A 27,130-nucleotide genomic window follows, 5' to 3' on the forward strand; every position below is an offset into this window, starting at 1 on the left:
AAATTAAAATTTAGTCTTAGATTATCGTTTTTGTCGTTTAGCACCATAGGCTATCATATTTTAGACACTTTTGGTCCTTTTGATGATTTTTCGGTGGAACCTTATTTTAGATAAGGATAGTTTTTACTCTTCAAATTTTTATTATTTTCCCAATGAGTTATTTCCAGCGGAGGTCCCTTGTCTTTTGTAGCAATTCCAAATTTAGTTTAAGACAATCGTTTTTCTATTTAACAACCCATGCTATCATATTTTGGACACTTTTGATCCTTGCAATGATTTTTTCAGGTGAAATCCTATTTTAGGCTTTCATCTCTTCAATTTTTTTTTTTTGATTTTCTGTGCCAGTTTTTTTTTCTCGATTTTCGTCTCTTCAGCCATGGATTGCCACACCATCTCCTTCACTCAGCTTTTGTCTTCATCTCCTTCATCCCGATCCCAAATTGTCCTTCGTCAATGGCTATACTGATGAGTATGTGAGAACCTCCGAGTGTGGGGGAATCATTTTGCAACACAGCTGGAAAGCTCAGGATGTCGCTATCCGGTCGGCTTCGATCTGACCGCTATTGTTTTAGTCCATGATTCTATGAATAATCCACTATAGTTGTAGAGCGAAAAAACAAGGAAAAAAATAAGAGAAAAAAGCTTCTTCTTTGTCATAAGAAAATACCATTTTCTAAAATAGTGTTTCATCAGAAAAAAGTCATCGAAATAACAAAAGTGTCCAAAATATGATAGATGGATTGTTAAATGTCAAAAATGATTGTCATGGACTAAATTTGAAAATTTCACTAAAGACAAGGGATCTCTGCTGAAATTAACTCTTTGGAAAAATAATTTTTTTTTTTAAAATGAAGAGACGAAAATACTCTTGCCTAAAATAGGGGTCACCGGAAAATTCATCGGAAGAACCAAAAGTGTCCAAAATATGAAAGTCTCAGGTGTTAAATGACAAAAAAATGATAGTCTGGAACTAAATTTGAAATTGCCACCAAAGATAAGAGACTTTTGCTAAAATTAACTCTATAAATAAGTGTAAATTAATCATTCAATTAATTTGGTATTTGAATTAATTCTGTAAATAAAAATATGTATTAGTCAACAAAAAAATTTAAAGTAAAAATTGTATGAAACCATTTTCATCTAACACAAATACAAAATAAATTTTTTAAAACACAATGTACAAGTTCCTTAACTACCCCTCAACCGATGAGAAGAATAAATCTAGAAATAATAGTAATTATGGAAGAATATATTGTGATTGAATAGTTCTTAATGATATAGTATACCCGAAGGGACTACTTATAGGAATACAACGAGTCATAACCAGGATAAAAATGGTAAATGGTAATATTCTTAATAATATAGGGAGAATGAAACTTAATTCTAGTGTGTCTAGAAAATAGAGTCCTAATACGTTCCCTCAAGCTTGAGGTTCTCTGGGGAGAACATTGAGCTTGTCTTTTAGATCATTGAATCTTGTTGTGGTTATGGGCTTGGTGAAGATGTTTGCTAGCTGGTCTTTTGTAGAGATGACGTTCACTTGTATTTCTTTTGATGCCACTTTGTCACGAACAAAAATGGTAGCCATTTTTAACATATTTTGTTCTTGCATGAAATACATGATTTACACACAAATAGATGGCACCAAGATTGTCACACCAAAGTTTTTGTGGTTTTTGCACAGTAAGATCAAGCTCTTTAATTAAAGCAACTAACCATGTAGACATATTACCAGATGGTATTCATGCATTCTCGAATTGCACGTGGTGCTTGTTTAAACCATAAAGAGACCTTTGGAGCTTATAGACATGAATGGGAAAATTGTTGTCAATATATCTTGGTGGTTGCTTCATGTAGACATTTTCACTCAGACAACCATTAAGAAAAGCATTGTGAATATCAAGTTGTCTAATAGACCAATCATTTGTCATAGCAAGAGATAAGAGAAGTCTTAGGGCATCCCCATTAAGGGGGTTGTGCACAGGTTTTGAGGAAAAAAGTGTGAGGTGGAGGAGAGAAGAGAGAGGAGATAGATGGGAGAGTATGTTGCAGGAGGTTGGGGTTCTTTGTCCCCTTGTGTGGGCCCCACAAAGAAAAGAAGCAAGCAGAAAAGTTGGTGTGGGATGCACACTCGCGCCCAATCGGGCGCGTTTCAAGTTCTTTTTTTTTTTTTCTTTTTTTCTTTTGTTGATATTTTTTTTTTGTTTTGTTTTTGTTTTTTAACCTCCTTCTCTCATTTTCTCTTTCCTAATCACACCTACAAAAACTCCTCAAATACCACACCAAAACCCCCACTATTGAGGATGCCCTTACTGTATTTGGTTTGACGACGAGACTAAACGTGTTAAAGTAATCTTCTCCTTCAACCTGATTGAACCATTTTGCAACAAGCCTCACTTTGTATTGTTCAGTTGTACCATCAACTCTCCTTTTGATTCGGTAAAGCCATTTGCATCCAATGATATTAATATTTTTTCATGTGGAACCAGTCGCTAAGTGTTGTTGTGCAACATTACATTAAATTTTTCATCCATCGCGGTCATCCATTTAGGGGTTTTCACTACTTGGGAGTGGCATGTGGGTTCTGAGTCATCAATACATGCAATTTGATCTTTGTTACCTGTGGAATCATGAGTCATGTGCCTTAGGATCATATGATGTGTGCGTTGAGGCCGCTCGGGTCTGGAAGGGTCAATTGGAGAAGAATCGAGAGTAGAATCGCCTGTGGAGGTTTTGGCGACACGGGTGTGTCGCGCGAGTGCCGAGGCCGTGTCCCTTACTAAAAGTGGGACACGGTCCTAACACGGTGGTGGCACGAGTGTGTCGAAATTCTGGCACTTTGGTTCACTTGGTACATTTACGATAACACATGGTTTTGCATCATGAGTCGTAGTGGAAACCTGTGGAAGAGTTTTAGTTGCAAAAGGGAAAACACACTCATCAAATTGGACATGGAGAATGGTAAGAAATTTTCTAGTATTTAGATTGAACCAATGATGTCTAAAAGACTCTGAGTAATCAAGGAAGACAGATGGAGCAGAACAATACTCTATTTTGTGTTGATTGTAGGGACGTAGATAGGGAAAACATAGACAACCAAAGACACCGAAGAATGAGTAGCCTGGAGGCTTTTTTATGATGATTTCATATGAACTTAAATTGTTTAAGCTTGTAGAGGGTATAGTAGTCGGTTAATTAGAAAAACTGTTGTTTCATAGGCATAGGACCAAAACCTCATAGGAATAGAGGCTTGAGCAAGTAAGGTTAGACCAGTTTCAACAATGTGTTTATGACATTTTTCGACACGTCCGTTTTGCTCATGGGTGTAAGCATAAGACTGATGATGATTTATTCCAAGACTGACAAAGAGTTTGCCAAACTTTTGTATTCTCCACCTAGATCAGACTGAATGACTTTTATTTTGGTGGAAAATGTACGTTCAACCAGTGACCTAAATTGATTAAAAATGGCATAGATGTATGTCTTTAGCTTCTTGGGAAAGAACCAAGTATACCTGGAGTAATCATCAACAAATATAACGAAATAACAATGTCATTCATTCGATAAAATCGGGGATGACCCCCAAATATCAATGTAAATTAAATCTAAAATAGAAGAACTAGATGTTGTAACTCTTTCTAGAGGAAATCATGAGAATTTTCCTAGTTGACAGGCATAACAAAGAGAATTACTATTATCACTTGACGACTTTGCTACTGGACAATGACGTAGAATTCTATGTAGGGCTCTAGAGTGGCGATGCCCAAGATGATTGTGTCAAACTTATGATGACGCTTTGGATGTGATGAATGCTATGTGAATTTGTACCAGAAGTTTGTAAATCCCCTTGAGCTCGATCCTTTAAGTAAATTTGATTGGTGGTGATGTCCTTCACAACAAAAAATGATGGATGAAACTCAAAGAAAACATTATTATTAGTGGCAAAATATTTGATAGGCAAGAGATATTTGGTGAGATGGGGAACATGTAAAACATTTTGAAATTGAAGGGAACGTGAGGTAGAAGATATAGAAGTGTTTTCAATACCAGAAATATTCAAACTTGTACCATTGTCGACTCGAAGAGTGTCGTTACATGTATAGGTTTCTACTTGCTGCAAAGAAGAGGAGTCTGGAGTGGCATGATGTGTAGTCCTAGTATTAGGAAGCCAGTTATGAGAAAATAGAGCAATGGCTAGATCATCTACATAGGTTATATTTGCATGAGGAATAGGAGTATTTAAGTATCTTCGGTAACACTGCAGAGCAGTATGACCAAGTTTGCTGAAGATCTGACACTTTGAAACATAACCACGACCGCGTCCCACGTCCATGACCATTGGGTTGAGTAAAAGGCTTCTATTGCGGATTGGTAGTGGTTGCCCTTGTGGAACAAGTGCTGATGGCGAGGCTGGAGCAGCCAGAGAAACATCATCCGCATAGATAAATTAATGTTGCAGTTAGATAGTCATTGAGTTGATCAATGGTGACATGTTCCTTGGTGGTTAATGAGGAAACCTTTGCGCGGAACTCAGGATGAAGGCCCTTGAGTTGATCAATGGTGACATGTTCCTTTGTAGTTAATGATAGATAAATACACAACGCCACCACAAGGGGGGGGGGGGGGGGGGGTTGAGGATATACCTGAGAGGGTATGAGAGGAGGACACAACACCACCGTGGGTTGTGACGACATGGTGTCTTGAAAGGGTATGAGAGGAGGACACAACACCACCGTGGGTTGTGGCGACATGGTGTCTTGAAAGGGTATGAGAGGAGGACACAACACCACCGTGGGTTGTGGCGACATGGTGTCTTGAAAGGGTATGAGAGGGACACCATGGTGTCTTCGGCAGCAACAATAGCGTCTACACTGATACACTAATGCTCGAACTCACAACCTCCTATGTGAGAGTTCAACTTGATACCATTGGACCACAAGGTCTTTGGTAATAATATTTATAATAATTAATAATATAAAGAGAGAAAATAAATTCTTTTTCGAAAGATTTTTTTTTTTTTTTTAAAAAGAGAAAATAGATTCTAGTGTGCCTTGAATATAGAGTCGTAATAGTATCAACGTCACAAACGCATGGGACCATGCTTTCAGAAGAAAATATATGGTATTACCTAAACCGTAATCAATTACTTCCCTTGGAAATTGGAATGGATTTTGCCAATATTTTCTGAAATAAATTGAAATGTACATGAATATGAATATATACAATTAACTGGAAAATTATTAAAGAAAATCAATGAAAATAATTAAAAAGATTTTTGTAGATTTTTAAAAATAAAAAAGATTATAAAAATAATAAATATGAAGATATTCCATTAGAGGCATTTAAAATCTATGTATGTTTTGATACGACGTTTGATTGCAATGAAGAAATTATGGAGGAAATGAATTGTAGTTCGATAAGAGATGAATAATGTGAGAATGAAGTGTAAATTTAAATTTTAGTATTTGGTTCGCAAAAATAGATTATAGCATTTGGTATCTTGAGAATTGATAGTGAATAAGTAGCATAAAGATAAAAATGTCCATACTTATTATTATTATTATTATTATTATTATTATTATTATTATTATTATTAATTGATAAGTAAATTTGTGATGTGTAATTTTGTCTCAAAAGAAGTAGAAGATACACGAATACACGATGAGAGGGAGAAGTGAGCAAACAATGAAACATCAATTTTATGTTAGAAAAGAAAATTGTAATTTTGTCTTAATGGCATGTTTGGTAGGGAGGAATTGTCATTCATTTCCCACTCAAATTTAAAGAATTGCAAATCTCACCTCCGAGGAATCGTAATTCCATAATACATGGAAAAAAGTTTGGAGTGTGAATACCAAATTGTTTTCTCTAATAATCTTACATCTTTGCCTAGGAAATTAGAAATTGCAATACATGGGCATTGTGGTCTTTATATTACTTAGTCCTTTTCAATTTTCATATATACAAAATACAATAATTAAAATCCCCCGTGATTTTGTTCATCACTACCAAACAATGGAGTCAATTTATACTTTATTCCACATTATTCTTTCCCTATGAAAATACAATTTATTTCTCATCTAAATCTCTCCTTGCAACTAAACGGCTTGTAAAGATATATTTTTTTCTTCCAAAAAATGAGAAATTGAAAATATTAGGGGAGACATAAAATTCTGATTTTGTGAAAATGAAAGAATTATAATTCCGTAGAATTGCAATTCCTTCCAACCAAATAAATGAATTTATTTCAACTAGATGAGAGTGGAATTCTAATTTTCTATGACTAAACAAGTTTATAAAAGGGTTAACTCCACCAGAGGTCCCTTGTCTTTGGTGACAATTCCAAATTTAGTCACAGATTATCATTTTTGCCATTTAACATCCCAGACTATTATTTTTGGACACTTTTAGTCATTTTCATGACTTTTCCTACTTTTAGTAAGAGCATTTTTGTCTTTTCATATTTTTCTTTTGTTATTTTTCCGATTTTAACCGGTTTAATTGGTTTAGGACTTTACTAAAAACCGGTTAAAAAATATGGTTACTAAAAATCAGAGGTTGCCTAAAGTTCTAAACCAATTAAATGAAAATAATTAAAAAGATTTTTGTAGATTTTTAAAAATAAAAAAAGATTATAAAAATCATAAATATGAAGATATTCCATTAGAGGCATTTAAAATCTATGTATGTTTTAATAAGACGTTTGGTTGCAATGAACGAATTATGGAGGAAATGAATTGTAGTTTAATGAGAGATAATAATGTGAGAATGAAGTGTAAATTTAAATTCTAGTATTTGGTTTGTAAAAATATAATTATTGAAAATTTTAATTATAGTATTTGATATTCTGAGCATTGGCAGTGAATAAGTAGCATAAAGATCAAAATGTCCATACTTATTATTATTATTATTATTATTATTATTATTATTATTATTAAATGATAAGTAAATTTGTGATGTGTAATTTTGCCTCAAAGGAAGTAGAAGATACACGATGGGAAGGAGAAGTGAGCAAACAATGAACATCAATTTTAGGTTAAAAAAGAAAATTGTAATTTTGTCTTAATGACATGTTTGGTAGGGAGGAATTGCAATTTATTTCCCACTCAAATTTGAAGAATTGCAAATCCTATTCCCGAGGAATCGTAATTTCATAATACAAAAGAAAGTTTGGAGTGTGAATACCAAATTGTTTTCCCTAATGGCCCGTTTGGTTCACGGAATAGGCCGGGAATGGCATAGCATTCCCAGTAATAGGCCAATTCCTTTGTTTGATAACCATTTCTATTACCAAGAATAATATTCCTGGTAATAGCCTATTACCTCAAATAAGGTAATAGCTATTACTAGGCCCCCCCCCCCTGGTATTAGCCTATTACTGAACGCTCAGGAATAGATTTTAGAATCTATTTTCTTTTTTTAGGAAATTAGAAATTGCAATACATGGGCATTATGGTCTTTATATTACTTAATCCTTTTCAATTCCCATATATACAAAACACTATAACAGCACGTTTGGTTCACGGAATGAATTTTGAGGTAATAGGAATGCTATTCCATAATGAATGGAATAGGCAAGGAATAGAATAGGAATTGTATTCTATTGTTTGGTTCGCGGAAGGAATAGACTTTAGGAATTATATTACAGTGTTTGGTTGATTTAAGGAATAGAAATGAAATATGTTTTAAAAGACATAAATACCCTTATAAAAATATGTAATGGTGGCGATGGTGGTGGTGGAAGTGGTGGTGATGGGGTGGTAGTGGTGGTGGTGGCGGTGGCAGTGGTGGGGGCGACGGTAATGGTGGTGACGGTGACGGTTGTGGCAGTGGTGGTGAGGGCGGCGACGGTTGTGGCGGTGGTGGTTCTGGTGGTGGCGGCGGCGGCGGCGATGGTGGTGGCGATGGTGGTGGTGGCAGTGGTGGTGTTGGGGTGGTAGTGGTGGTGGTGGTGGTGGCGGTGGCAGTGGTGGGGGCGGCGGTGGTGGTGGGGGTGGCGACGGTTGTGGCGGCGGTGGTGGCGGCAGCGGCGGTGATGGTGGTGGTGGCGACGACGGTGGTGAAATAGGATAAATTTATATATAGGATAAAAAAATTAGGTTAAAGAAAGGGGTAAAAAAGGAAATATATTCTAAAATCTATTCCTGAGCGTTCAGTAATAGGCTAATACCAGGGGGCCTAGTAATAGCTATTACCTTATTTGAGGTAATAGGCTATTACCAGGAATAAGGCAATAGAAATGGTTACCAAACAAAGGAATATGCCTATTACTGGGAATGCTATGCCATTCCCGGCCTATTCCGTGAACCAAACGGGCGATAATTGAAATCCCCAGTAATTTTATTCATTACTACCAAACAATAAAGTCAATTTATACTTTATTCTCACATTATTCTTTCCCTATGAAAATACAATTTATTTCCCACCTAAATCCCTCATTGCAACCAAACGGAGGGTAAAGACATATTTTTTTCTTCCAAAAAAAGAGAAATTGAAAATATTAGGGGAGACATAAGATTTTTGATTATGTGAAAATAAAAGAATTGTAATTCTGCAGAATTTCAATTCATTCCAACCAAATAAATGAATTTATTTGAATTAAATGAGAGTGGAATTCTAATTTTCTCTGACTAAACAAGTATAAAATGTATAAAAATCTTGATTGAATATTAAATACAGCTTAATTTTTATGGTGGATTGACTCTATTACTCTATTAGGCATTGAATTAAAGGAAAAAATGAATGGACAAAAGTGTGATTTTACCCCTCCAACAACCAAATGTATATTCGTGTGGAGTTCACCCAAAAGCTTATTTGCAATGGAGAGTCGAAGCGGGCACTCTCACTCCCTGAGCCTCCTCCTTCCCCAACCCACCACCCACTTTCACTCCGATTTCAATTCCCTCTTCACAAACCTCAACACTCTTCTTCTTCCCACCCCCAACCACCACCGCCCCCGCCGCCGCCCAAATGCCCATCTTAGGTTCTCCTCAACCTCCGTTTCTCTTCACACCGAAATCAAGAACCCTGAAATCCCCAAACCCACTCCTCAAAATTGGCTCAAACCAGCCTCCAGAGCCTCCCCGGCAGTCCAGGCTCTCTTCAAGAACCTCTCTGTTCTTGAAAGGGCTCTCATTGGTGCCGCGGCCGGCGGCATTGCAGGTGCCTTCACCTACGTGTGTCTTCACCCTCTGGATACTATCAAAACCAAGCTCCAGACCAAGGGGGCTTCGGAAATTTACAGTGGCACCATGGATGCCTTTGTGAAAACCTTTCAGAGCAAGGGGATTCTTGGGTTTTACAGTGGGATTTCAGCTGTGATTGTTGGGTCTACCTTTTCTTCTGCCGTGTACTTTGGGACTTGTGAGTTTGGGAAATCGGTTTTGGCTAAATTGCCTCAGTACCCCCCTCTGCTCATCCCTCCAACTGCGGGCGCAATGGGGAATATAGTCTCTTCTGCTATAATGGTGCCCAAAGAACTCATCACACAGAGAATGCAGGCCGGGGCTAAGGGGAGGTCTTGGGAGGTTTTACTGAGGATTTTGGAGAAAGATGGTGTCTTGGGGTTATATGCAGGATATAGTGCTACATTGTTGAGGAATTTGCCTGCTGGGGTGCTTAGTTATTCGTCCTTCGAGTACTTGAAGGCTGCAGTGATAAAGGAGAGTAAGCAGGAGAAACTGGAGCCATATCAGAGCGTTTGTTGCGGGGCATTAGCTGGGGCAATATCAGCTTCATTGACAACCCCCTTGGATGTTGTGAAGACTAGATTGATGACCCAAGTTCACGGGGAAGCTGTAAATAAGGTTGCTGCTGCAATGGTTAGTGGTGTCTCTGCTACTGTGAGGCAGATTTTGAGGGAAGAAGGATGGGTGGGATTTACGCGAGGAATGGGGCCGAGAGTACTTCATAGTTCTTGCTTTTCGGCTTTAGGATACTTTGCATTCGAGACGGCTAGGCTTACAATTTTGGAGCAGTATCTGAAGAATAAGGAACTTCAAACTCAGGGTCTTGCTCCCACTGCACCAGCCAATCCAAGTTTGTGAATTTAAATCATAATTCCAATGCGGTTGGTGAGCCCTCTTGTTCTATATCCCTTTGAATTATATGCAACTGAACTTGTACCTGTTGACTTATTTTAAAGGCAATAATTCTTTAGAAGCTCTTTAAATATGTATTTCTGGATTTGAGGCAATTTGTGTTTGTTATTTCCTTAGTTATCTCCAATAGTCATAGTATACCATGATTACCATCAATTTATAGTTAATATGAATAATAATAATGTCCTCATGTTTAGGATGTTTGGTTGAATTTCAAAGGCTTATTATGAGGACAGACTTGTATAGTTTGCTTAGTTTGTAACTCGTTGGATTTAAGGCTAAAGTTAGTTGCTGCGAAATGCTACAACATAATTCTTTCAGTTGTGTTGGTCTTGCTTGGCTTTCATTTCTTTTGTAGGTTAGCAGTGCTGTCTAGTTTTCTAATGGCTAGACTGCAAGAGGGAAACTATATGTTGAATGGCTTCATTTTATTGGTTAATCGTAAGATGGTAGTGTCCCTGGCTATACCCAGTGAAGGATATTGAGTCACTAGGTGTACTAGAGGTGAAGTATATTACTTATTAGGGGTATCCCAGCCAAAATTTGTTTAGTGTAACCGGCCTAATGTTTTGTTGATAAAATGCCCTTTGCCTATGTTTCATTTATGATGTATCCCATTCTTTGTCGTGTTCCAGCTGCTCTGTTGATGAGTTTACCATGTATCTATCACTTTTTAATACTCCCTCTGTCCCATTTTATATGTCGGGTTCGGTTAACGAGGCTTGACTGAAGTTATTTACCCAATTTAATTTTTCATAATATTAAGTTTAGAATTTGTATGTAAAATTTATATATTTAGAAACTACGTTAAAAGTACTATTAAACACAAAAAATTAAATTTAAAAATTAAAAGAAAATGCTAATAGAATTAAGCAAAGAAGAAAGAGCTGGATTGATCAATGAATAGTAAGAGCAACTTGAGATTAGCTGATCATAAGTTAAGTGGAACTTGTATTAGTCGGAGCAACTCATTCTGATCTAAAGGGAAACATAATCTAAATGATACCCTTTTCTGCCAAGCACCTTGTGCTCAGATGGCACCTCTGTGGCTCCCCTTGAGGGAAAGATCACAGGATCGAATCCCGGTGGTGGGGTATTGACTCTCTTTGGACTGCTCTAGTTAGAGAAAGTATAGAACATATACTGCCTTGTAATAGAGTCAATAGCGTTCAAAAAAAAAAATGATACCCTTTCCTTCTTGCCTGTCTTGTTGGTAGCTACTCATCTTTGTTTTCTCTACAACCAACTAATCTTAAGAATGAGAATAATAAAAGGGCTGAATAAACAGATAGAATATTGAGCATTAGCTTGTTTTTGCGCAGCTTGAGCTTCTTGGAAAGTCTCTTTTAGGCCCGAAACTTGTACTTTTTGAAGTCTCCAAAGTCCAAAAACAGGTGCCAAATGGCACTGTTTTACCATGGGCATAAGGATATGGAAATCAAATGCCACAGCCTGAAAAAAATGATTTCAAAGACAATTGCTTGTTTGTTCTAGTGCTTGCTCAATCCCCCGAGGGGCTGAAAAAATTAGCTGCTCTGATCTATTTTGTTATACACTTGTACCATTTCACTGCAGATACTACAGCTTTTATAGCAACATTTTACTTCATCTACTCTCCATTTGCTGCTGGTCATTTGTTGTTGTTGTTGATACTAAGTTTCTCCTTTTGTTGTTTGGGGATAAGTTGATACTGAGCTTCTCCTTGGTTTCTGTGTAACATGTTAGTTTTAGTTTGAGTTAATTCCACCAGATGTCCTTTTGTTTTTGGTGGCAATTCTAAATTTAGTCTCAGACTATTATTTTTGCCATTTAACATCTCATACTATTATTTTTTGGACATTTTTAGTTCTTCTTATGACTTTTCCTATTTTTAGTAAGGGTATTTTTGTCTTTTCATTTTTTTCTTTTGTTATTTTTCTAGTTTCAACCGGTTTAGGACTTTAGGCAACCTCTGGTTCTTAGTAACCATATTTTTCAACCGATTTTTAATAAAGTCCTAAACCGATTTTTCAACCAAGGCATTCCACTTTGGAGTATACATACATCATTTATCATTTGTTGATGATGGAAGCGTCTGATGTGGAATTTGTTAGGTTTAATTTCGTGTTTATTGGTGCATACTTAAATTTGATGCTTGACTGACTTTTGGTCCAAGTCTCTAAGAATAACACTGAGCAATGAATTGTTTGTTTGGTTAAAAATGATGCATGCAAGTCTGGGAACACGTCACTCGGGAATGGGAGAAGTTGGTGATCTACCTATGGTTGCAAATAGACAAAAGTAAATAAAGCAGTAGAACAATAAGTTGAAGAATTCTGGAGTTCTTCCTCTCTTAAAAGTGTCATTAGACAAAACAATTTTCAGATGATTATTCTCAGACCAGCCATGCTCTTAAATGCCTATGGAGGCAACGGTAAAAAGCATGAAGAATAGGAAGCAAAAAACAAATTAACAGCCTAAGTGAAATAGAAAAAAAGAAAAAAAAAACAGATTAATAACTAATTTAATGAATAAATAGCTTATTGAATGGGTCCATGCGTTTGCATCTTGTTCTTGCGTCTGTGATACGTTTTCCCAACGAATGCATCAACACACCCCTCCACCAACACACCCCTCCACGTCAATAAGCTTGAAATTCGGAAAAAGCATTTGGAATTTATCCAAATTCCCAGGAAGCATCATCTAGTGCTACACCTAGCCAATGAACCAAAACTTCCTTAACACCTTTGTTCAGTCGTAGACAACACGGAATGGGGTCGTCTAGAGGGCTGAATGGAAAGAGGTGTTGTAACAGTATTCGGCTTAGGGAAGCCAGTTGATCGACCTTCGCGAGCAGTCACCCACAGGTAGTGCTGCCAATGTCAAATCGCCTGTGAATCTGTGATAACCCAATCAGTTCTTGTTCATACATGGCCAGTTTGTGATGTCGAAAATGCCACCGGTTGGTTATCTTGGTGCAAGACTGCTCCCACGCCCACTCTAGAAGCATAAATAACCGTGCAAAATCTAGATGTTGCAAAACCGGAGCTGTGGTAAGTGCAATTTTGAGCTTTCGGAACGCCACCATAGCTTAGTCCGTCCAGATGAAGTTATGTTTCTGCAGCAATGAAGTCAAGGGGGCGGCTATTACTCCAAAGTCGCGTATAAACTTACGGTAAAAGCCTGCGAGTCCTATGAACTCGCACAGACCCTTTACAGATTGAGGTTGCAGCCAGTCCAAAATAGTCTGAACCTTACAGGAATACATCGAAACCCTGTTGACATCGATGATGTGGCCGAGGTAGCAGAGCTTGTCCACTTCGAACAAACACTTAGATCATTCGAATTTGATAGTACGTACCCGGAATGCAAATCCAGTTTAGTGAAAAAATGCATCCCATGCAACTCATCTAGAAGTTCCTCTATAACAGAAATTTGGAATTTAGCTTTGACGGTTTTGGCGTTCAATTCCCGGTAATTAATACAAAAGTGCCACGAATGATTCTAGTTCAGTGGTGGTGGTGGCTGGGTAATGCGGGCCAGCAAGCACTAGCACAACCTCGAAATGAGGTCGCGGGCCCTCGTGGCTACTGGAACCATCTGTCAGCTTTTTTTCGGCCAAGAGCTGCCGAAACATTGTGAAGCTTATCCTAGTTGCCTTCATCGCATCGATAGTAGTATGAAGGGCCTGGATGGATTCTGTCAGCAATTGATCGCCCATGACGTCAGGCACTGATATCAAATTTGGTGCGTGCCTGAAAGTTTGAGAACGCGTCACTGGATGATGAACGGGCTCGAGGGACGTGTCAGAGGAATGGGGGAAAATGGTGATCTATATATGGTTGCAAATAGACAAAATAGAACAATGAGTTTGAAGAGTTCTGGAGTTCTTCTTCTCCCAAAAGTCATTAGACAAAATAATTTTCAGACAAGCCATGCTCTTAAATACCTATGGAGGAAACGGTAAAAAGCTAGCATAAGAATAGGAAGCAAAAACAGATTAATAACTAATTTAATGAATAAATATAGCTTATTGAATGGGTCCATGTGTGATGTGTTTGTATCATGTTCATGTGTATGTGATACGCCTTCCCAACGAACGCATCAAAATAGTTTGGGACGCATCAAAATAGTATTCTGATTCACCTGAACCAAGTAGGAAGAGTTTCATATCTCAAAGTGAAACAACTAAACTTGTTGATTACCAATTATATAATTTTTGTTGTCTAAATATTATAGTAAATAATTTTGTGGTATCACCCCCTTCTTTATCTTAGGCAAATTATGATGTGGAACCGTGTCCACCTTGACACGGTTCCAAAACTGTTCATAATTTTGAATATAGGGAGTTCAAAAATTATGAACATAGAGTTCTATAATTGTGAATATAGAGTTCAATAATTGTGAATATGAATTTCAAAAATTATGAACATAGAGTCTTATAATTATGAACATAGAGTTCAGTAAGTATGAATATAGAGTTCTGTAATTGTGAATATAGGGTTCAATAATTGTGAATATAAAGTTCAAAAATTATGAACATTGAATTTTATAATTATAAACATAGAGTTAAGTAATTATGAACATAGAACCGTGTCCACCTTGCAAGGTGGACACAGTTCCACGTCATAACACTCCTTTATCTTATTACCCAAACAACTCGTGCACTTTAATTTCTTTTTGGATGACGAGGGAAGCCCTACAATCCTTTCAGGTGTAGGTAAACCTAGTATTGTGACCCTAGTCGGTAAATGACCACAAGGAAGTAAACTAGCCTAGATTACTTATAGCCGACTGGTTCAAATTAAGGAGCAAGGATTTGAACTCGTGACCTTGTGATTACAAGTGCGTTTTTTTATCATCTTGACTAGGGTTACCCTGATGGCTGATACACTTTAATTTCTTGATTTGTGAGAAACTGCAATTTCAATTTGTGGATGGAAGTTGGAATATGATTATTGAGCAACTAAACTCAAAGACATTTGTGGGGACTAGTTCATCAAATGAGCACTGATGTTGCAATTGTTATATCGTACACGGTATTGTGCGTCTTAAAAATCCTCTGTTTCATATGTACATAATTGTAGAGTCTATACACATAAACTCCTAATATAATACACATAATCTTAACATAATACACATAATCTTAACATAATACATAATACACATAAACTCTTAACATAATACTCATAAACTCTTAATATAATACATATAAACTCTTAACATAATACACATACACTCTTAGGGCGCACAATGCATTGTGCACCCTGGTGCACGATATAATTTGTCGTGACCGTGTGAGAGATAACAAATTATTATGTGGACCACGGTCCACACAATGTTGTGTAGATTATAAAAAAAAAATATTTTTAATATATGAAAAATACATTATTTGTGTACTGAATGTACATTATGTACTTTTAGTACATACTTTCAATACGCACTTTCACTAAATACAATGTACACTTTTTAATATACTAAAAGTACATTATTTGTGTACTGAATGTACATTATTTTATAGTAGTATATAAAATAGTGCACTTTCAATACTCGAATAATGTATTTTATGTACACAAATAATGTACTTTTTATTTATGATTCACACAACTGTGTAATCGGTGAGAGTTCAAGCCCAATTTGACTATCAAAGCATAGACGGCAATTTATATCGTGAACCAGGGTCCAAAGTGCAATACACATAATGTACATAATACACATACACAATGTACAAAATTTATGTTCATAATACACACACATAAACATGATATAATGAAGACACATAAATACTTAACATAATACACAGAATTCATAATGTACAAAATTCATATATGTTTGTAATGTACAGAATTCATGTTCATTATATCATGTTTATGTGTATGTGTATTATGAACATAAATTTTGTATATTATAAAATCAAATTATGTGTATTGAATCAGGATCTACAGTGCACTGTGGATCCTGGTTCACGATATAACTATTGAGCATAGACCCTGCAAACTTCTGTCATTGAATGTACAGTCAAGGACAGCAAGTATAGAAATTTGGTAGAGGAGGCCAGGAGGGCGAGTAACAGGAAATGTTCACGAATGGAGTTGTTATGACGTATCACCCACTTTGTCTTAATTTCAATGTATGAGACAAACAACAAAGCCAAATAGGGCGCTCTAATAGTTGGTTTGAAGTTGAGTTTGCACTTAAAGGTGATAAATTAAGATAAAGAGCCACTTGTAGCTAGTTTTGTGGTGTAAATTTAATACCTTAATTAAATTCCTCAACTTTAAAAATCTTAAGCAATTTAGCTGTCAAATGTCTATTTAGTCATTTGATCTTCCGTTTGTATGTATTTATGTTTATGTTTATAAGAAAAAGAAAAGAGAAGCTAATTACAGTAAAGTTTTAACTCATTCTTCCCATATTTATTTTGCATAATTGCATTGTATCTATATATCTCTCTTCCTTTTTATTGGCCATTCTAATGATCCAACTAACAGTGCCTTGTGATTTTGTATGCAGAATTTGTTTTTTAACTTATAATGACTCAACCATGACAGGGTACTTGTTCTTGGGCATTCTCACTAGTGTTGGCTGGACAGAATCATCCCTCTCCAGGGGCCTCCATCTGCAAGATAATAATAATAAGGCAACAAAAAACATCAATTTTTTAATTTGCTGTTTCTTTTATCTATCATTTCATTTCACTGGTTACCTGTATCTGCAAACAAGATGATGAATGAAGACACAGATTTCCAGCTTAGCCAGGTTGATTCCAGGGCACATCCGCGGTCCACTCCCGAATCCAAGGAAGCTGAATGGCTTTGGATTCTCCTGTATTCCATTCAGATATTGTTAGGATTAAGTGCTTATTGTTATGCCAAAAACTATTTTCGAAAGACTGAATGCTGGACTTGGCCTTTTAAGCCTTCCGCCTAACAATTCTCCCTCCCAAAGCTCGCCTCTAATATCACTTGTTATGATAAAAGGCTTACCACTACGACAAAAGCTATATAGTGGAGGCGCATCTTTATTTTCTTATATCGTCACACATTTTCGAGACTACTGGGTGCTGGACTTGACCCTTTAAGCCCTTTATTGGCCTCTGCCCAACAGATATGAAACTTAATTGAATGAGAAATATGAGCTTCCATGCACATTAATCTTACATCAAATCTAGATGGATTGAACTTTTCAGGCTCAGGAAATATCTCCGGGTCGTGATGGATTGACACTACATCCAAGTTTATAGACCACCCTTTCTTGATTTTGCACCCTACATGCAGTATTATATATATAGATGAGATGGAATTTTTGCAACCAATAAGCTAGGTATAGTACAAGCTAAGATTTTAAATGACATCTCATCTCATCTGTACCATCGATCTCGAAATCTTGTGCTGCTTTTCTTGAAAACCAGGGTAGTATTGTGGCCATTCTAAGCGTTTCATTGATGACCTGAAAGTTAATACAAATCAGAATAAGAAGTTTGTTAGGATCAAGCGCATCCCAGTATAACTAGTAGTGAAGATGCAACATTGGGAGTATTGACCTCTGCCTGCTAATAATTTCTCCTTCCCACAACCAACGAGTTTGCTGGTTTTTTAATCTGGCTTTGTTGCTACTTGTTAAGATCAAGCGTTTACCCCTTAATCCCAGTGTGCATAGGCGACAGCCTAGGCGCTAGGCACTCCTAGGCCGACACGATTTCCACACTAGGCGGCTTTTAGTCAGTTAACCAACTAACTGGCCGACTTGGCTGAATTGAGAGCCTAACTCTGCCGAATCAAGTGCCTAACTCACCAAGTCGGTGCCCAACTAGGTCGAGTGGTTTTTTTTGCCTGCTCGGCTACTTCTCTTTTATATTTCTCCAGCCATCTACTCAATTAACCATATAACATATACAGTTGACTAGTTGGGGATTATAACAGTCTAACCACTCCTAGTCTTGAGCCGGAAAAGTTGAGACGATATACTCGAATTACTCGGCCGCCCGCTTAGCGCCTAGCGCATTCTGCAATATTGTTTATGCCAAAAACTATAGCTAGTAGCGAAAGCGTAACTATATTTTCTTATAAACCGCCACACATTTTCGAGACGTTGGGTGCTGGACTTGGCCTTTACCTATACCAACCTCCGCCTAACAATTCCACAACCACCAGATGCTAGCCTTGGCCTTTACCAGTATACTATCTAGTATAGGAAAGTAACAATGATAAAACCAGTAGATGAGATTTACATAATTGAAATAAGAAAACAGTTGATGAAGTTCCCAAATACTACCTTGAGGGTATATGGCATGTTGTTAACTTCAGCCCAGGTTAAAGTTGTTGATGTGCCATCTCTGCTAGCTATGATATCCATATGTTCTTTCTGAAATCCAACAAGGAGACCAAATTTATGCTTCCTTCTTGTAGCTTTCAAGCATTGGCTAATTACCAAAAAAAAAAAAGTACCCTTAGGCGTTCCAATACTGCAGGGTTCTCTCCCAGGAACTTGATGAGCCATGTGAGGCCAGCAGTTGTAGTATCATGCCCTGCAACTAGAAGAGTTAATATGTTATCTTTCAACTGTGCATCACTCAGTTTATCTTCCGACCACTCTTTCCCTTTCTTCCTTATCAGTGATTCCAAGAAATCTTGGTGGATGCTCTCCCCACTCCTTCGCCCCGCTATTACTGAATCCAACATTGCATACATCCTATCGCGTGCCTGTACGTGTCATTAAAATTGTTAGGATCAAACGTTTACTACTATGTCAAAAGTTATAGTTAGTAGCGAAGGCAGTTCTAGGGAATTTCAAGCTTTTTTGGATCTATCTTAACCTTAATGCCGCGATAAAAGGCAGTTCCGGGGAGTTTAAATGGCAAGGATGCAAATGAGGATGATATTAGCTTGAAGTTTGCCCTGAACTTCTCTTGCTCCTGCCCACTTGGCTCCAAGCTCATTATCATGTTGCCTATAACTTTGAGTGTGAACTGCAAACATTATGTCACACAGGTTATGTTTTCTATAATGTTATAGTCAAGTCGTTACTACTATACCAAAAGCTATAACTAGTAACAAATTAAAGGGCGCAATATAGACCGTCATTGGGTGCTAAAGCGTAACTTTATTTCTTTATAGACCGTTACCGGGTATTAGACTTGGTCTTTATCGACCTCCGCCCAACAATTCCTCCCTCCAAGCACTAACCAATCTCACCAACTCGTGACCTGGCTCTCATACCACTTGCTAGGATCAATCGTTTACCACTACACCAAAAGTTATATCTAGCAGTGAATGCGCAACTTTATTTCCTCATAAACCGCCACACATTTTTGAGACACTGATTGTTGGACTTAACCTTTTATGCCCTTCATCGGCCTCTGCCCAACAATCCCCCAACCAGCCATTGAGTGATAGACTTGACCTTTACCAGCCTCCGTCCAACAATTCCTCCCTCCCAACACCAACTAGTCTCACCAAACAGTGACCTGATTCCCATACCACTTGTTAAGATCAATTACTTATCACTACAATTATAACTATCCGTGAATGCGCAACTTTATTTCCTTATAAACCGCTATACATTTTCGAGACATTGGCTGTTGGACTTGGCCCTTTATGCCCTTCACCGGCCTCTGTCCAACAATTCCTCAACCAGCCTCATCGAGTGCTAGACTTGGACTTTACCGGCTTGTGTCCAACATATAATGATTAGCTAGGTGTATATTATAAATTAAAGGAAACTCAACTGTGGAAGCCTCTTCAAGAACAAGGATTTCTCTTCCAGCCCAGTTATCTAGAGTGTGAATGGCCAAGCCATTGATGAACTGAAAGTACTTCTTTAAGCCATCAACTGAGAGTGGGTCAGCAATGAGCCTTCGCAGCCGCTTATGCGCTTCGCCAGTCTGTTGGAGAAGGCTTGTTGGTCCAAGAACTTGCTGCCCTGTGTAGAAAAGGTTCAAACTCACTATCCCATCTTTCCCTGTTAGAAGAATCTTGCTTGCTTCTCTCCCAGTCATGAACACTGTGAATCTCCCCAGAACATAACTCTTGAACACCTTCCCATACCTGAAACCAAATATTCATTTCATGCCAAGTATTATTGGGCCGGGTCAAATCTAAGAATGGGTGGCTAGGATTCTAGGATGTTGTTGTCAGAAGCGAGTGAAGGGTCAAGTTCAACACTCTGCGAGGAAATAAAGTTGCACATTCGCTATGAACTATAACTTTTGGAGTGATTGTAAGTGCATCCTAACAAATACTAATATAATTGTTGAGCGGAATCCGGTAAAGGCCAAGTCTAGCACCCGGTGGCTGGATTAGAATTGTTGGGTGGAGACCGGTAAAGGCCAAGTCCAGCACCCAACGTTTCGAAAATGTGTGACGGTATAAAAAAATAAAGTTGCGTCTTCGCTAGGAGGTGTTGTATCAGAGCCAGGTTACATGTTCGAATTTAAGGCTGGTTAGTGTTAGGGGGAGAATTCTTAAGAAGAAGCCAGTAAGGGGGCGTTTGGTTTAGGTTATATAAGATAACCAATGTTATATTTACTTGTAATATAAAATTCTCATGTTTGGTTCATGTTATATAACATTCCCGGGAATATCAGATAACCTCCGCATTAAGTTTTTAGCTATTGAAAGAGAATGTGAGATACCCTCCAATTTCTTAGGTAATCTCACATTCCCTTGTCTTATTACTAATGTTGGGCTTTGTATTTTTAGTCAATTTATCTTATTATCATTGCCTTATTTACACATCTTAGTTTTAAACAAAACACAGGAATCTAACATTTCTAGTAATCTAACATTTTCAGCAATTTAACATTCCCTAAGGTAATCTAACATTCCGTGAACCATACGCCCCCTAAAGGCTAAGTCTAACACCTGGTAACTGAAGAATTGCGTTATCCCTTTTAATGTAGTGGTAAGCGTTTGATCCTAACAATAATGTTACCAGCTAAGCTAGAGGTACTTACAGTTTTTGTCTTCGTTTGATGAAGCTATATACGCCGGCCGGACTTGAAAACGCTGATATGAAGGAGAAGCTTTCTCCGACGACTGGCCAGCCCAGGGTGCCCGGAAGCCCATCCATTGCCTCCGGGGAAAGCCATGACTGTAGAAACACGATGGCTGAGAGCACTAAAACCACTGCCACTATTATCATCACAACTAACGTCATTAGCTCCATTAGTTCTATCTGCAAAACATAATTTCTGATTAAGGTATTTATAAATGTAGAAAATCTTCTTTCAATAATTTTTGCATATTTTATCTTGACAACCTTTTTACAAGGCTTCTATATAGTTATCAATTTTGTCTTGTGAACCCTCTTACAAAGCTTCTATTGGCGTTTCTTATTATCCCCTACTATTAAACTTGTGCCTTGTTTTACTCTCATTTATTTTATTTTATTTTAGTGGCGTTTGATACTTTCCTATCAATTAATTTTTAGTAAAAATATTTTCGAAGAATGTATTTAAAGGGAATAATTTTACAGGAAAAATTAATTAACATGTTTGGTGTTAGCCTAGAAACATAAAAATTAAATTACCTAATAAAAAAATTAACATGACGCCAAAAATAAATACGTAATTGAATAAATTTAGTAGATTCTCAACCACTCAAAAGAAAAAGTCCGTAGGTGGAATTTACTTTCTTTCATGAAATTAGATTCCCATTGACCCGAACTTTCGTAAGTAAAATATTATGCCAAATGTGAGAATAATTTTCTCACCTTTTAAATTTCAAGAAAAGTTTGAATTTTCCTGATCCCTTTAATATTAGAAGTTGCATTTGTATTTCTAAAAGTTCAATTCTTCAAGCCTAATATTTTGATGGTCAATTGTTCATTTTTCAGAAATTATTTTTTTAGTTTTCAAATACACCCTAAGTTGCGTATACTTTTGTAAATGTTAACCTTATAGGCAAGAGTGAGATGCTACAGAAAAATTGATGGATGTAGAAGCAAAAGACTAAAAATGTATCATTAAAAAAAAAAAGTAAAAAAAAAAGTGTAACGTTGTGACACAATTGACAATTATATTTACAAAATTGTTGTGTGCTGCACAATTTTAGAACTAAAATTACAAACTTTTTTGGGCTGTCAATGAAATTTGACTCAATGTCACTAAATTAATTTCTGCATAAATAAAAATTAGATTCAAGAATTTATATCAAAGACATGTCTGGTTTATATATATATATATATATATATATATATATATATATATATATATATATATATATATATATATATATATATATATATATATATATATAAATAAAGTAAAATTAATTAAGGGTGTGTTTGGTTCGCATAAGGGAATCAAAATTGGAATGAGAATCAAATATTTGTAAGATTAATGGGCAAATTATATCGTGGACCATGGTCCATAGTGCACTATGGACCCTGGCCCAATACACAGAATTTGACTTCATAAAATACAAAATTCATGTTCATAATGCACCATATTCATGTTCATAATACACACACATAACATTATATAATGAACATGAACTCTGTGCATTATGAACATGAATTCTGTGTATTATGAATATGAATTTTGTGTATTATGTTAAGTGTTTATGTGTCCTCAGCTATATAATACACAGAATTCATGTTCATTATATCGTGTTTATGTATATGTGTATTATGAACATGAATTATGTGTTTTGGACCAGAGTCCACAGTGCATTGTGGACCCTGGTCCACGATATAATGATTGATGTTAATGTGCTTCGGTGAAAGTATTTTGCATGTTTGGTAGCCGGGTGAAATTGGAATGATTATCAAATGTTTTGTTATGTATGACTATATAATGGGAATAAAAGTTTTAAAAATAAAAAATTAAAAAGTTAAGATAATTGATCCTAATATAATGACATCCAAAGCACCAATATGAACAAAAACAAAAATCTAAAAGCACTAATACAAACTTAAAATTCATATTACGAATAAGATGGAATGATACCTTTTTTTACTTAAGGAATATACTTAGATTTTTAATTGAAGGGTTAATCAAATCTCATAGTTGTGTTTTAAAAACTTGTCAACCAAAAACTCTTTATGATTTTGATTTCTATTCTTTGTGTATAAACCATGAACCAAACACACCCTACAAGTATTGTTATTATCATCGTATGGATTTAAAAAAATAAAGTTGGAAATATTCCATTTCTAAGAAATTAGCATCTTCTTCTTCTTGATGTTTTCAGATTGCGTCAAAACTTATGTGCCGACCGTTTCCCGATGTGTGTTTTTATCCATATAACTAAACCACTCACTTTCATATACTATGTTTTGTTTAATTGTTTTGAAGAGAATGTTGCGATCTCTTCAATGTTCCATTTGTCAACTTCGTTATTTTAAAGGCTTTTTTATTTTATTTATTTATTTTTAACATTTTTTTGGTTAAAATAAACGAAAGAAATGAATGTACAAGACAAAAAGCCTTAGGGCAACTCCATTATGTTTGCATTTTGTAGGGTTTTTTCAAGAGCAAAAAATTATGGAGTAGTTTTTAAATAAATGGGAAGTTGGGTTTTTTTTTGGGGTTTTTTTTTTAATACAAATTTAAGTTTTTTATGAACCTCTTTGGTTGGGAGAATTTTAGAAAAAAATGCACAAAATGCGCGTGAAAGGCACTGCACCACGCCCAGCATGGTACGCGCCAATCGTTATGCCATGGAACCGTGTTCACCATTCATGGTGAACACGGTCCAAACGGTAACGGTGCCATCGTTATCTTTTTATTTTTTTTTATTTTTTTTATTTTCTTAATTAACAGCGCGACTTTTCTTCTTCATTTTCACATTTCGCGGTTTCACTTCCTCTTAGCGCAAGCTTCTTCAACACTTATAAATTATGAATGTGCAGGCATGGGTTTATGAATATGCAGTTATTAAATTATGAATTTTCTTTTATGAGATTATGAATTTCCTGTTATGAGATTATGAATTTTCTATTATGAGATTATGAATTTTCTGTTATGGGATTATGAATTTACAGAAAATTCATAATTACATAACTGTAAATTTATAATTGTATAACATAAGGAGTCAAGATGGTCGAGTTGGTCTAAGGTGTCAGTTTCAGGTACTGGTTCGAAAGGGCATGGGTTCAAATCCCATTCTTGACAATGCTTTAAAAAACAAAACAAAATAATTGCATAACATCATAATCTGAACATAGAATGCAAAATGTTAACAGCACATTAACTAAATTTTTTCCGTAAAAACGCCGTTGTTCCAAACCGTGTTCACTAAGCATGGTGAGCATGTTTCCACGGCATAATTTGCGGGTACGTGCATTGCACGCACCAGCTCGGCACGTGAAAATCAATTTTATGTTTTTCCTTTTTTTTTTTTTTTTTTGCCTTCCATTTTTTCTTTCCTTGTCATCCCTACAAAAACTCAAAAAAAAAAAAAAAAAAAAAATGAAGAAGAAGAAGAAGAAGATACAACTGATGATGTTGCTCTTACTTCCATCTCAAAATTCCCTTGTCTACTTTATTGCTTTTGTTATGCAATTTTAGAGTTGATTTACAATGTGTTACATAAATTTTCAAAAGAAAAATTTGAATTTGGTCATTTAGAATTTATAATAACAATAATAATAATAATAATAATAATAATAATAATAATAATAAGTATGAGAATTTTAGACTTTATACTACTTATTCCCTTTCAATTCCCATGTACACCAAACATTGAAATTTAAATTCCCAGTAATTCTATTCCTACAAACCAAACACTGAAATTTAAATTACCACCTTATTTTCACATTATTCATCTCTCATGAAATTGTAATTCCTTTCCCACGTAATTTCCCCGCTCCAACCAACGCCACATTATGTGTGTGTGTGCGTACGCGCGCGCGCACACACACACACACACATACATACATACATATATATATATATATATATATATATATATATATATAATTTAAAAATTAATTATAATTAAAAAAAATTCAACAACCTACCCTTGTTTAATTATAGTTATACTATTATTATGATAAGAACTAATTTCACTTTTGGTCCCACGACTTTAGAGGTTCTATCATTTTTTGTGCACAACTTTAAATTTTTTCAATTTTGGTGTCTAACTTTGTTATTTTTATCAATTTTGGTCCTTTCGACCAAATTGACTGCGAAATATTGCCGGATTTTACATTTTAGGGGCAAAATCGTCATCCCAAGGAAAGATATTCAATATCTAAACAAAAGAAAAATCATGTTAAGAGAAATATAAGAGTTTTGCAATCGTCGATGCTATAAATCTCATAGATCTGTGTCTAGTTTCTGTCCGTCTTCCTAATTATTCTCATCGATCAAACACCTATAGATATGATTTTAGAGTGATTTTGTTTAGATATTGAAGTTATTTCCTTGGGATGACGATTTTATCCCTAAAAATATAAAATCCGGCAATATTTCGTCGTCAATTTGGTTGAAAGGACCAAAATTGATAAAAACAACAAAGTTAGGCACCAAAATTGAAAACTTTTAAAGTTGTGCACCAAAAGTGATAGATTCTCTAAAGTCGTGGGACCAAAAGTGAAATTAATTCTTATGATAATTATTAGCTTAATAACCATAATAATTATTATGTAATTATACTAATATTGTGCAATTACACTTTTATACCTTAAGTATAAAAATATGTATAGAGATTATCATAAAATTACCATGTTATTATACAGAAGAATAGGATTGATAATTTATTTTGTTCTCATAGCACTACAGGAAAAATAATTTTTAGTGACAAAAAATTAGCGACGGGTAGAAAAACCTCTCACTAAATGTATTATTTGCATAGTTTTTGTGAGGGTTAAAAATTACTATAGCTAAAGGTTTATGATTTAGTGACAAAATTTTAATTTTATACTTATTTTAAAAGTATACTCTCGCTATTGGTACGAAAGATGTTGTTACTCTCGCTATTGATGTCTTGGACATTTTTGCTTAGGGGCTGTTTTTGTCTAAACTAAAAATGTTTATCTGTACAGTCTCACCTTTCAAAATAGCCAACAGATACATTAGTATGGCTATTTGTTAGCTATAATTAGTTTCTTTGCCTTTAGTCTTTACAAAGTTGTGTGAAACATTTCATTTTGATTGTGATGATGAAGTCTTTTAATATATTGATGAGTTTACTTTGATTGCATTATTGTTAAAATTATAAATTGTACTAATATAATATCTATCGTTACAGCATAATGTCGATGATAAAAAAAAATGTATTACAAAAATTAATATTTAACGAGCAACAACAATATACACAAATTAAAATTAGAAAAAAATAATATTTGATAATAAAATATAACATTTAGTGATAGGAAAAATCTAATATAATGAGAGAAAATTTTGTTAGTAAATAGCAATATTAATGACAGGATTCTATATCATTAAAAGGATAGATGAGAGAAAATTATGTTAGTGAATAATAATTGTATTAATGACGGGATTCTTTGTCACAAAAAGAACATTTTAGTGACGGTAAATATACCATCACTATATGCTCACTAATGACGGTACCATATCCCATCATTAATTGTTTTTAACCTCGGAAGATATAACGACGGGTCGTGACGATAAATTTTCCGTCATTAACAGTCTTTTATGATAATTTTAGAGTTTTTAGTGATGATTTTACCTCTCACTAATGACCGATTTTCTTGTATTGAAGTATTACACCTTAAGTATAAATAAATAAATAAATAAATAAATAAATAAATAAATAAATATATATATATATATATATATATATATATATATATATATATATATATATATATATATTATCAAAAAAATTGTAATTATAAAAAAATCTAATGACCCATGTTTAATTGTAATTATACTAATATTTGTGTAATTATTAGTTTAATTACCAAATTAATTATTAGCCAATTATATTAATATTTATGTAATTAATTCCTAAATTACCATAATAATAATTAGCTAGGTAAATATACTAATATTGTGCAATTATTTTTTATACCTTAATATATATATATATATATATATATATATATATATATATATATATATATATATATATATATAAACA

At 35.3% G+C, this 27,130-nt stretch overlaps 2 protein-coding genes and 1 long non-coding RNA gene across 3 annotated transcripts; 2 read left to right on the plus strand and 1 right to left on the minus strand.

Annotated features, from left to right (window-relative positions):
• Positions 1–8,801: 8,801 nt before the first annotated feature.
• Positions 8,802–10,420, plus strand: LOC109184858 (protein MITOFERRINLIKE 1, chloroplastic). Its single transcript, XM_019334920.1, has one exon. The coding sequence runs from the start codon at positions 8,820–8,822 to the stop codon at positions 10,044–10,046; it is 1,227 nt and encodes a 408-aa protein (XP_019190465.1). The 5' UTR covers positions 8,802–8,819; the 3' UTR covers positions 10,047–10,420.
• A 5,679-nt stretch (positions 10,421–16,099) lies between these two features.
• Positions 16,100–26,222, plus strand: LOC109184860. Its single transcript, XR_002054898.1, has 3 exons — positions 16,100–16,110; positions 16,311–16,313; positions 26,088–26,222. It is a non-coding gene; the product is annotated as an uncharacterized LOC109184860 (long non-coding RNA).
• On the minus strand, positions 16,509–21,289 carry LOC109184857 (abscisic acid 8'-hydroxylase 3-like). The gene is made up of 9 exons (XM_019334919.1): positions 21,034–21,289; positions 19,807–20,125; positions 18,895–19,047; positions 18,527–18,781; positions 18,354–18,443; positions 17,450–17,528; positions 17,240–17,346; positions 16,786–16,904; positions 16,509–16,698 (listed from the first exon to the last, which is right to left on the minus strand). The coding sequence occupies exons 1-9, from the start codon at positions 21,243–21,245 to the stop codon at positions 16,608–16,610; spliced, it is 1,425 nt and encodes a 474-aa protein (XP_019190464.1). The 5' UTR covers positions 21,246–21,289; the 3' UTR covers positions 16,509–16,607.
• Positions 26,223–27,130: the final 908 nt, after the last annotated feature.

The sequence above is a fragment of the Ipomoea nil genome, unplaced genomic scaffold (genome assembly GCF_001879475.1).
Source record: "Ipomoea nil cultivar Tokyo-kokei standard unplaced genomic scaffold, Asagao_1.1 scaffold1286, whole genome shotgun sequence".
Classification (NCBI taxonomy): domain Eukaryota; kingdom Viridiplantae; phylum Streptophyta; class Magnoliopsida; order Solanales; family Convolvulaceae; genus Ipomoea; species Ipomoea nil.

Coding starts and splice junctions, on each gene's coding strand:
- LOC109184858 (XM_019334920.1), top strand. CDS start 8,820: ATGGAGAGTCGAAGCGGGCACTCTCACTCCCTGAGCCTCCTCCTTCCC.
- LOC109184857 (XM_019334919.1), bottom strand. CDS start 21,245: ATGGAGCTAATGACGTTAGTTGTGATGATAATAGTGGCAGTGGTTTTA. Junction 18,782..18,894: donor CCTTTTATCGCGGCATTAAG/GTTAAGATAGAT, acceptor TGACACGTACAG/GCACGCGATAGGATGTATGC. Junction 17,347..17,449: donor ACAAGATTTCGAGATCGATG/GTACAGATGAGA, acceptor TACTGCATGTAG/GGTGCAAAATCAAGAAAGGG.